General features: G+C 45.2%; 1 protein-coding gene across 4 annotated transcripts in view; it reads left to right on the forward strand.

The window, feature by feature from the left end:
- The window catches only part of CDKL2 (cyclin dependent kinase like 2), a 95,595-nt gene that overhangs the window by 64,320 nt on the left and 19,009 nt on the right, over positions 1–12,266 (forward strand). For all 4 annotated transcript variants that reach the window (XM_068233062.1, XM_068233053.1, XM_068233072.1 and 1 more), the window contains 4 exons: positions 1,033–1,227; positions 9,660–9,838; positions 9,916–10,028; positions 11,615–11,754. In XM_068233062.1, the coding sequence (XP_068089163.1) occupies positions 1,033–1,227; positions 9,660–9,838; positions 9,916–10,028; positions 11,615–11,754 (627 nt within the window). The remainder of the gene's footprint in view (positions 1–1,032; positions 1,228–9,659; positions 9,839–9,915; positions 10,029–11,614; positions 11,755–12,266) is intronic.

Genomic DNA, 12,266 nt, shown 5'->3' on the forward strand with positions numbered 1-12,266 from the left:
ACAGAAAACAGGCACTACAGGCGCTAGTGCACTAGAGTTCAGTAAGGGATGTTTTCAGGAGACCAGACCGGGCAGTATATCACAACAGTTACGTGCTCTAACCCAATGAGACAGACATTTTCAATCATAAGTATCAATGATTATCTTATGAAGCTGTGGGGTGAGGTGAGAGCGGTGTAATGCCTGATGATCGTTTCGCTCTCCTGAGCTTTCCTGAGGCCCTGCATACGACCTCAGAGGACGCTCAGGAGAGCAAAATGATTGTCAGGCATTCCACCGCTCCCACCTCACCCCACAGCTTCATAAGATCGGGTAGGATCCATTTATGTGAAGAAGTACTATGATTGTTATGCTGCATTAGCTGGATCAATTAAAGCTATTTTACAACATTCAGTTGCAAGTGCCAACCCGTTTCTCCTTTTGATACACCACTAAATGTTATGGGACTCAAAGCATGTGTTCAAATCGCTGCACCAAAAAGTACTGAACCCAGTTCACTGAGTAAAGAAATCATTTTTGTGAAGATTTTTCCTTACATATGGGATGGGGAAGGGCAGGCTAGGAAACTGCTGTGGAACTGGACTTGGATTGGAACTCTCAAGTAGTAGGTCAGTAGCACTGAGATGGGATGAAGAGAATTACAAGAAAAATGAAGATAATTAATACTGTACATTTTCCTCTGATAAACAAATCAGCATACCTTATAGCTGTTCTGTTTTTGTTTTTTGTTAAAATGTAGAAATCTGAACATGCATACAGCTATTTTCATTTTATTACATGACAAGCAGTATAACAAGATCCTAGATACAAAGTTACATGAATAGTATACTAAATATGCAGCACACTGGAACACAAAATTACAGTTATGCTCTTTAGAGTATTTTTTTCTTATTATTTCAGATAATTAATTTACCGTATTGTGCATATGCATCAACTATATCAGAGACAAGGGTATGCTTTTAGGAAAATGATAAACTCCAGGTCTGGCACTATTTATATCTTTATCTTTCTCTTTTTTTTTTTTTTGCATAGCAATTGCGCCATGAAAACTTGGTGAACTTGTTAGAAGTCTGTAAGAAGAAGAAACGTTGGTATTTAGTATTTGAATTTGTTGATCGGACGGTGCTGGATGACCTTGAACAGTTCCCTAGTGGATTGGACTTCACCAGAGTACGAAAGTATTTGTTCCAAATCATCCGAGGAATTGGATTTTGTCACAGTCACAACGTGAGTAGCTGAATGTTCCAAGTACATATTAAACACATGCCGATCTGTTATGGCATATGTACTGCCAAGCTTCATTTAAACCTCAAAGATACTTAAATGAGTTTACAGAAGGCCTCTTATTTAATGCCCATGCTGTACATACTTGGCACTCTTTACTGCCAGGTGCTATCATGGACGCTCTCCAAATGATAGCTGGAATTCCATAGCATTGCATCTGCCCATAAAATGTATCTGTGGGGCATATATATAGATTCAGTTGAATACATGTAACGCTAAGAACATGCGGAATAAAAATGTGTGTGCTGCATATAATTTAACCCATAATGAAAAAGCATCTGGTGGTTGTGGTAAACTGCAGACTCAGCAACAGTGTGCAATGCCAATCTACAGCTTCTAAAGCTAGCAAGATTTTTTGTTTTCTGAAACAAGATATAGCTATAGTTCTGTGGTTTCCATAAGGCTACCTTACTGCTGTTTTTAAGAAGGCTGTTAATGAACTTTCCCATTTGGTTGATTATGTTTTGTTTAAGGGCTGGTTTCCACTGAGTGCTGTGAGGAAACGCGGAAAAGCCGCCGTCTCTCGAGGTGAGGCGGCTGTTTCCGCGTCCAGCATGGCGTCACAACGCGGAAAAAACGCCGCATGCCGCATGGGCAGTGCGGCGGAATCCGCATTGGTAACGGCGGAATCCGCATCAGAGGCGGCCCCCGCACTAGATACATTGCATGACAGTACTGGTGTGGCTGGGACTGATAGTCCACCAGGATTCAGACTTACACGCGCGCGAGCACAGAGGCAGAGTTTAAATAGCAGTTAGAAGGGTGTCGGCTGACCAGCTGGGTCAGCTGACAAATTCCACTGCTTTCATTGGACCAGCAATTAGGGAGGTCCTGGAAAGGTCCTAGAGTATATATACTGCTGGTTGTTCACTTGCTCTTTGTCTGGCGTGCGATCACATATGTGGGAGCACTCAGACCTGTAGTCAGATCCTTAAAGAGAACCCGAGGTGGCTTTGTATAACGTTAGTGGGGCACAGAGGCTGGTTGGGCACACTAACACCAGCCTCTGTTGCCCCATGGTGTGTGTCAAAGACCCCCCTGCTCGCCGCTATACCCCCGCAATGCTGGCGACACGCAGCGTGTCGCCAGCACAATGTTTACCCTAGCGCTGTCTGTCAGCGCCGCTCCGCCGCCTCCTCCGCATCGCCGCTACCCGCCCTCGTCCCTTCCCTCGCGCTGATTGGAGGGAAGGGACGAGGGCGGGTAGCGGCGATGCGGAGGAGGCGGGGGAGCGGCGCTGACAGACAGCGCTAGGGTAAACATTGTGCTGGCGACGCGCTGCGTGTCGCCAGCACTGCGGGAAGGATAGCGGCGAGCAGGGGGGTCTTTGACACACACCATGGGGCAACAGAGGCTGGTGTTAGTGTGCCCAACCAGCCTCTGTGCCCCACTAACGTTATACAAAGCCACCTCGGGTTCTCTTTAAGTGTGCCGGGACCAGCTGGAGCTGTAATCCTACACTTAGCTAGATTCTGTTGATAGCTAAAGTACTAGTTTGATTGTGATTATATGTTATGACTTTTGCCTGCTTTGACTATCCTCCTGAACTCTGATCTTGTACCTCGATATTTCTGATACTCTGTTGCCGAACCCCGGCTCGTTCCTTGACTCTGTTTCTGCCTCCTGATTTTGTACCCCGATATATCTGATACCTCGTTGCTGAACCCTGCCTGTACTTTGACTCCGCCTTTGCCTCCTGATCTTGTACTTTATCTGTCCGTGTGTGTACGACCTGGCTTGTCCGACCTCGAGAACCGACCTTACCGTTAGAGACGGTTCCTCGCTCTGTTAGCGATCCTTCCTCCTGAGGGTCACTTTCAGATATACCTTCCTACTGTCAGTCTGACTCCTCCCGTCTTGGAGAGCTCAGGTCTGCGGAAGGAATCTGTGCAGTACTCCTTGCTGCATTGAGGCCTTGTCCTCTAAGTGTTACTGTTACACCAAACACTACACTCTACTCAGGTGAACAGAGGTTAGTTTGTACATCGGATTATCGGTGAGACTGCAGATCACTTATAATCTGGTATATATCTGTATTTCCGGTGATACTGCAGATCACCGGTAATCAGATACTCTCTGCGCCCACCGATCGTTACAGAACGCCAGACCCAAAATACAAAATGGACGCAAACACTGATTGTCTGGATGTACTTGCCGCTTCGGTGGACAACATCAATCAAGTACTGGGCACTCACATAACTCTTATTGATGCCCTATCAGGGTCTGTACAAACCCTCCAGACATCAGTGGATCATGTGCGATCCTCTCCTAGCTCTGACATACGTATGCCTGTACCTGAAAGCTTTTCCGGCCACAGATCTGACTTCCGGAATTTTAGGAGTAGGGTGTTGTCCTATTTTGAGTTGAGACCCCAATCTTCGGGTACTGAGACCCAGAGGGTCACGTTTATTAAAACTTTGTTGTCCGGCGACTCCCAGTCTTGGGCGTATAGCCTGCCCGCCGGAGACAAAGCTCTTACCTCTGTAGAGGAATTTTTTAAAGCTATGGCGGTAATTTACGACGATCCGGACCTTGCCTCGACTTCTGAGCGGAAGCTCAAGCTTTTGCGTCAAGGCGAAGGTCCGGTCGAAGATTACGCGGCCGAGTTTAGGAGGTGGTCAGTTACGGCCAGGTGGGACACCTATGCCCTATTAGATCATTTCTTGTCAGGGCTGTCCGATGAGGTCTCTGATTTGATGTTAAGCCAGCCCGAGCCCAGAACAGTCGATGAGGCCATCTCAGCGGCCATCCGAATCGACCGCAGGCTGCGCTACCAAAAACAGACCAGGGGTAGTTCCCGTCTCAGAGGGGTATCTTACACCACGGTCCCAGTGACTCCACCTACTACTATTTCACCTTCTCCTGTCGTGCCTCCTTCCGAGCCGATGCAGATTGCTCGGTCAAAATTAACCCAGGTAGAGCGAAGACGGAGAATGACCGAACAGCTGTGTTTGTACTGCGGTGAAGGGGGGCATATAGTACAGAACTGCCCCAATAAGCCGGGAAAACGCTGCCGCTTAGGAGTGGTGGGGGGTAACACCCTGGGCGTCCGACTTTTACCCCTAGAAGAAAAACGATTGCTTCTTCCCTGTACCGTTACATGGGAAGATAAGACTGAGGTCACGGAAGCCTTTATCGATTCAGGCTCCGCGGCAAATTTTATGGATTCGGAGTTTGCTAAGAGATTGTGTATTCCGCTCACACCAGTACAACCACCCGTCCAGGTTACGGCAGTGGATGACTCTCCTCTGCAAGGGAATCACCCACTGTCTCAGACACCAGAGGTGGGGGTCACCATAGGGGTACTGCACTGGGAAAAGTTACAGTTCTTTGTGTTGCATATGACAACCTCCACCATTATACTCGGCATGCCATGGTTGCACCTTCATTCTCCACACATTGATTGGGCCACCGGCCAACTAATTTCTTGGTCAGCACACTGCTTTCAGCGATGTTTAGGGAAGGTGACATTGGGCCAAACCAGGGTTCATGTTCAGGGGGTACCTGAGCAATATGTGGAATATTCTGATGTATTCTGTCCCAAGGCTGCAGACAAGTTACCCCCACATCGCTCTTTCGATTGCCCCATTGATATACGTTCAGGTTGTATGCCCCCTCGGGGTCATTTGTACAATTTATCTGGGCCAGAGAAATTGGCTATGAAGAAATATATCCGTGACAATTTAGCCAAAGGCTTCATCCGGCCGTCCCGATCGCCTGCTGGAGCAGGTTTCTTTTTCGTTAAAAAGAAAGACGGGGGCCTGCGGCCCTGTATTGATTACCGGGGACTAAATAAGATCACGGTAAAGAATCGCTATCCGTTACCCCTGATAGACGATTTATTTACGCAGGTCACCGATGCTAAGATCTTCTCAAAGCTGGATTTACGGGGCGCGTACAACCTGGTGCGCATTAGAAAGGGCGATGAGTGGAAAACGGCCTTTAACACGCCAGACGGGCATTACGAGTATCTGGTGATGCCCTTTGGGTTATGTAATGCCCCGGCCGTTTTCCAGGAACTCATCAACGAGGTCTTCAGAGAGGTGTTGGGGAGATTTGTGCTGGTCTATCTAGACGATATACTTGTTTTCTCCAACAACCTCTCTGAGCACAGAATACATGTGAAATTTGTACTCAACAAATTAAGACAAAACTCACTTTATGCTAAGATTGAGAAGTGTATTTTTGAAGTCACATCTGTCGCCTTTCTGGGGTACATAATTTCCACCACGGGCCTGTCTATGGACCCCGCCAAAGTCTCCGCTGTTTTGGAATGGCCTCAGCCGGTTGGGTTGAAGTCTTTACAGCGGTTTTTAGGCTTTGCGAATTATTATAGAAGGTTCATAAAGGGGTATTCCACGGTTATCGCACCCCTCACCTGTCTTACGAAAAAAGGGGCAGATACCACCCACAGACCAACGGTCAGACGGAGAGGGTCAACCAGTCGTTAGAGCAATTTTTGAGATGCTACGTTGCAGAGGCGCAGAATGACTGGGTCAAATTTCTGCCCTTTGCAGAATTTGCACAAAACAATTTGAAAAGTTCTTCCACTGGATTTTCTCCGTTCCAGGTTGTGTCTGGAAGATTGCCCAAATTTTCACCGTTACCAGTGGCCTCCACTCCGTTTCCAGCTCTGGAGGCTTGGCAAAGGTCTTTTAAAGACATTTGGCGGACGGTGAGAGACAGTTTGGAAAAGGCGTTTCTGAGTCAGAAGGGTCAAGCTGACAAGAAACGGTCTTTGGAGTGGAGATTCCAACCAGGAGACTTGGTTTGGGTATCCACACGTCACTTGGCCCTGAAACAGCCCTCAGACAAGTTGGGTCCCAGGTTTGTCGGGCCTTTCCCGATAGCCAGAAGGATCAACAACGTCACTTACGCTGTTGATCTTCCCGCTAGCATGCGTGGGGTAAGGTCCTTCCACGTATCCCTGCTTAAGCCAGCAGTCCATGTGGGTCCCACTCCTCCTCCTCCTGTGTTGGTGGATGACCAACCTGAGTACGAGGTAGAAAAGATTTTAGATTCACGCGTTGTACAAAACTCGGTACAATATCTCGTACATTGGAAAGGGTACGGCATTGAGGAGAGACAATGGGTACCGGGGAGTCGCATGCATGCGGACGAATTAAGGAGGGAATTTCACGCCTTACATCCCGAGAAACCTGGTAGGAGTTGTCCGGAGTCCACTCCTCGGGAGGGGGGTACTGTGAGGAAACGCGGAAAAGCCGCCGTCTCTCGAGGTGAGGCGGCTGTTTCCGCGTCCAGCATGGCGTCACAACGCGGAAAAAACGCCGCATGCCGCATGGGCAGTGCGGCGGAATCCGCATTGGTAACGGCGGAATCCGCATCAGAGGCGGCCCCCGCACTAGATACATTGCATGACAGTACTGGTGTGGCTGGGACTGATAGTCCACCAGGATTCAGACTTACACACGCGCGAGCACAGAGGCAGAGTTTAAATAGCAGTTAGAAGGGTGTCGGCTGACCAGCTGGGTCAGCTGACAAATTCCACTGCTTTCATTGGACCAGCAATTAGGAAGGTCCTGGAAAGGTCCTAGAGTATATATACTGCTGGTTGTTCACTTGCTCTTTGTCTGGCGTGCGATCACATATGTGGGAGCACTCAGACCTGTAGTCAGATCCTTAAGTGTGCCGGGACCAGCTGGAGCTGTAATCCTACACTTAGCTAGATTCTGTTGATAGCTAAAGTACTAGTTTGATTGTGATTATATGTTATGACTTTTGCCTGCTTTGACTATCCTCCTGAACTCTGATCTTGTACCTCGATATTTCTGATACTCTGTTGCCGAACCCCGGCTCGTTCCTTGACTCTGTTTCTGCCTCCTGATTTTGTACCCCGATATATCTGATACCTCGTTGCTGAACCCTGCCTGTACTTTGACTCCGCCTTTGCCTCCTGATCTTGTACTTTATCTGTCCGTGTGTGTACGACCTGGCTTGTCCGACCTCGAGAACCGACCTTACCGTTAGAGGCGGTTCCTCGCTCTGTTAGCGATCCTTCCTCCTGAGGGTCACTTTCAGATATACCTTCCTACTGTCAGTCTGACTCCTCCCGTCTTGGAGAGCTCAGGTCTGCGGAAGGAATCTGTGCAGTACTCCTTGCTGCATTGAGGCCTTGTCCTCTAAGTGTTACTGTTACACCAAACACTACACTCTACTCAGGTGAACAGAGGTTAGTTTGTATATCGGATTATCGGTGAGACTGCAGATCACTTATAATCTGGTATATATCTGTATTTCCGGTGATACTGCAGATCACCGGTAATCAGATACTCTCTGCGCCCACCGATCGTTACAAGTGCGCGTGCGTCCTGTGAGATACACTCCAGCACTTGCAGTGATGTGAGTACACATCCCAATCCCATGGCTATAGAGATTTGGATGCGTGCTGCAGTAAACTGCAGCATGCCGTCCACAATTGCACTGGCATGTGATTTAGATGGCATACTATTGACGGAATAGGCGTGCGACTCGGAGGCTGTTAGGTGTCTTCTTATTTATAAAGATCCAGCAAACCTCTACTAACAGCTAGCAAGCTATTATAAAAGTGGTGTGCTATTCTGTATCAAGGGTTATTTTTACACACATCGTCTGAACCTTTGTAACTTGCATTTTAGCATATATTTGTTTTATTGTATTTACCTCTAGCCAGGCCTGGATTTACATCATATGAGCCTATAGGCACAGATGTCCTGGCACCCTAGACTTAACCCTACATGAATCTACAAACTCCTGCCGTACCGCACTGCAAGTGTGCTGGCTGTCCCAGCTGTCACTTCTCCCTTACTTCCTTTGCCCGTCATAGGTAGCTACAGGTGTCCCTTAGTATTAGGTAGCCAAAAGTACCCTCAATATTAAATAGCTAGAGGTGCCATAAGTATTAGGTAGCTAGAGGAACCTCAATATTAAGTAGCTAGAGGTGCTTCTGACTGAAGGGAGATCTCGTCAGTGGAGAGCTGGGTGAGTAACCTCTCATTTACACTCTCATCAGGACTCTGCATAGGGAAGGAGGCGCTCAGAGAGGGGAGTGAGCCGCCTTTCCATCCTCAGGAGCCTGTAGGCACTTGCTTACTGTGCCTTATGGTAAATCTGGCCCTGCCTCTAGCTATTACTGCTCACTGTTACTATATTGGGGTTCAGACACAGGCTGTATACATATTGTTTTGTGGCCGTCATTTATACTGTTGGCACATTATGATTATAGTATGACTTTATGTGATTTTGCACAGATTTTCACATATGACCCTTCTCCCTTTGTCTATAAACCGATTGTATATTATATATAATGTGTTGCTCATTGGCTGTTGAGACAATACACTTTGCTGCATTTTAAATTATTCTGCAAGTGTTTTTAACAATGTATTAAGGGTTACACAGCTGCCTTCCACATACTGAGCATCCTACTTACTCATTTTGAGTATAGGTGTGCATTTCTTTACCCCTCTATTGAAACTTTCGGTCCAGACTGCTTTGATATAATATTTACATTGCAAACATGCTTTTAAGTCAAGATTAAAAAATGGTCAGTCTTAAAATTTGGCAATTTTTTCCACCCTTCTTTTTGTAATGGAAGCACAGCACCCCTATTGTTTACACATTCCTAGGATTGAAGATGGCAAACATACCTGGTTGTCATGGCTGTCAGGCCGGGAGAGGTGCCGACAGTCACTCCAGTTTTGCAGGAGTGTAAAGTAAGTAACAGGATGTCCTGTTATTGGGCTTTTGATGCAATCATCAGATATATCAACACTCAATCGATACTTGGACAATCGGTTCTGCTTTAACCTTATGCTGGCCACTAACAATACAATCTTTTTCATCCAATCTTACCATTTCTATGTAATATAAGGTAACTGCCTAAATTATCCATTCAATACATTCACTCAGTTTACCCTTATACTACATAAATTTGTTAAAATTGGATGAAAAAGATTGTATCATTAGTGGCCACCTTTACGTTTTTGTATTTCTGATGACATTATCTTGTATGATCCTTTTGCTACCAATAAGGATTGAAAGTGGAAAAAAACAAAAGTACTGTGAGTAACAAGAAATCCTAGTGCATGCAGCTACTTAGACATGCAGGACAATGTATGGATAGTCTGTACCGCAAAGAGTACAGATTCCATGCGTGAAAAAAGTGCAATCTATGCTTATGGTCACTAGTGGAAAATCATTGGTGACTATAAATTGGAATGGAAAAGTAATTTTCATAACATTAAATTGCAAAAAAATAAAAAAAATGCAGCACTGTCCACATCTATAGCAATTTTTTAGTGAACATTGCTGATCTGAAGAAAAAGAAAGAAACCAATACTAATAGATACCTTCTACTGTTTCTAAATGTCTTCTTTTAGATTATCCATCGCGATATAAAGCCAGAAAACATATTGGTGTCACATTCTGGTGTGGTGAAGTTGTGTGACTTTGGATTTGCCCGAACACTGGCCGCCCCAGGAGAGGTTTACACAGATTATGTCGCCACCCGGTGGTACAGGGCACCAGAGCTATTGGTTGGTGACATCAAGTATGGCAAGTAAGGGATTTCTTTGCAGTGAAGTTTTGGATCGTGAATTCTTTCAGAAACCATAAATATTTTGTTTCTATTACCAGAGCTGTTGACATATGGGCAATCGGCTGCTTGGTCACAGAAATGCTCACAGGAGAGCCTCTTTTTCCTGGAGATTCTGACATTGATCAGTTATATCACATCATTAAATGTCAAGGTATGTTTTTCCAGAACTTGTTTGTAACTCCACAAAATTGCATAGACGTTTTTACACTGAAACAGCAGTATTGTTTTGAAAGCAAATCATGCAGTTGGCATTTTTACAATGCAAGCTTCTTTCTTGATCAGAAACATCTATATTTTGTAAGACATAAAACATCATTGATTTAATTTTTTTCATCAAAACTGAATATGGCAAAGCGGGGGTGTAATAGAAATAAAACATTAGCAGCAGGTGTGAGCATTACTTGATTTTTTCATTTTGGTAGCTGAACAGAGATTTGTGTCATGATGAAATCTCAGGAGTACTTTATCTACATTCTTCTACACTAGGATAGCTCTGTGTGAGCGAAATCTTGCTAAATCTTCTTGCAGCTTAGGCAGATTGCACCTCTGTATCCTCTACCTCCTATTACAGCGGCAGGTGTAGATCAGCATATTGGAAAATGTAAGGAGATGATGTAGAATGGAGCAGTATTCATGTATTCAACTGTGAGTAATGACATATTCACCCTCCATTTCTTAATAAGACATATAGAAATATGGGGGCACCCAATTTTATGTTAATTATTTTGGTTTTAGCATCAGAGACACTTCGTATAGCTATATAGTGCTTTATATTGGTATGTAACCCTGCTATCCCTGCAATGTTTAGCCTAGGCTATGATGAAACACAGCCTTCTCCTCCCAGTGCACTCTGGGAGACCAGCCCCTAGCAGCCATTTCACTCCCTCACCACAGCCCTGGTCCTCCTCGGTGTCCCACTGGTTGCCTGTAATGATCGTCGACCGGCCTGCTGGTCGGTTCTTCAGCGCTTTGCATCCACCTCATGAGGCCTATCATTACAGGCGAGGGACGGCTGTCAGGGTCTGGAAGAGACACCAGGTGAGTAAACATGGATTGTATTTGTCATCTCAGAAGTCCTTTAAGTGACTAATTCATTTGGACCAGATTACCCAGATCACTTATGTTATCCCCACTGGAGATGCTTGAAGATCTTTAGAGATCTTCACTGTTGCTCCCCGGTGCCTCTGCAGAGTGTGCTGGCAGGCAGGTGAGATGCTACATTGCCAAAGACTCTGCAGGGGCCCTAGGGAGCACAATTAAGTTGGGAAGTAATTGGGGGGAGGGTCAGCAGCCGGCTCAGGGGACCAGGAGGGAAACTTGGCTGCAACAAAGGGCCCCTAATGCCGCTTTTTGGGCAGGGGGTGTCTGTTGGGGGTACCCCCGGGTTTATTTTGCCCTGGGCCACATTGTTCCTAGAACTGGCCATGACTGTCCAGGACCTGCTTGATGCTTTTCTAATTTTTTAGAGTGGACCTAAACTTGCGTATCGGTCAAGTGAACCATTAGTTTGCTTGCTAATTACACCAAATTATGAAATAAACCTTACATGCACGTTCAGATTTCTAAACACAATTAGTAACCAAGCTAAATACTCTGAATATGTGTATAAGTGTTTCACCAATCAGATGCCACAGAGGATTTGACTGCTAACTGCTAATACTGTTAGTGAAACCATTTCACAATAAATATACTGTTACTGCCTTTCCAAGTGGCTGATGAAATAATGGTATGTTACAGGTAACCTAACGCCACGGCTTCAAGAGCTCTTCTATAAGAATCCACTATTTGCTGGTGTGACTTTGCCAGAAATTAAAGAAGTCGAACCTCTTGAAAGACGATATCCTAAGCTATCACCTGTCATATTAGATTTAGCCAAGGTATTTGTTGTTATTATTATTATTTCTAAAGACAGATAGTTTCACTTTCCAACACTAAAGCAAAAGAAAATACTTTATATAGGTTTTGAAAGTTTATACCAGGTATATAGTTACCTTGTATTGCGAGAATGTAGAGTTTGCAGCAAGGCAAAGGGTTCTCTGTGGGTCAAATGGTTTCTCTTGCTTGGAAAAGATGTGTATTCACTTAAAAGTTCTATTCATTCTTTCTATATTATTATGTATTCATATAGTCCAGGACTTTATAGAGTATACAGTCACATCACTAACTGTCGCTCAGAGGAGCTCAGAATGTAATTTTGATAGTCTTCATTTACACAATGGCCAATATTGGCCAAAGTTTTCTCCCAGGAGTTATTTCCACACCTTGTCCTTAAAATACCTATTAGGTAAGGACAACTGAACTGAGAGGTATATGGAAGCTGCCATATTTATTTCCTTTTTAACCACTTCAGCCTTCAGTCGTTTTTCACCTTATGCATCTGAGCAATTTT

This window comes from Hyperolius riggenbachi, chromosome 1 (assembly GCF_040937935.1).
Source record: "Hyperolius riggenbachi isolate aHypRig1 chromosome 1, aHypRig1.pri, whole genome shotgun sequence".
NCBI lineage: Eukaryota > Metazoa > Chordata > Amphibia > Anura > Hyperoliidae > Hyperolius > Hyperolius riggenbachi.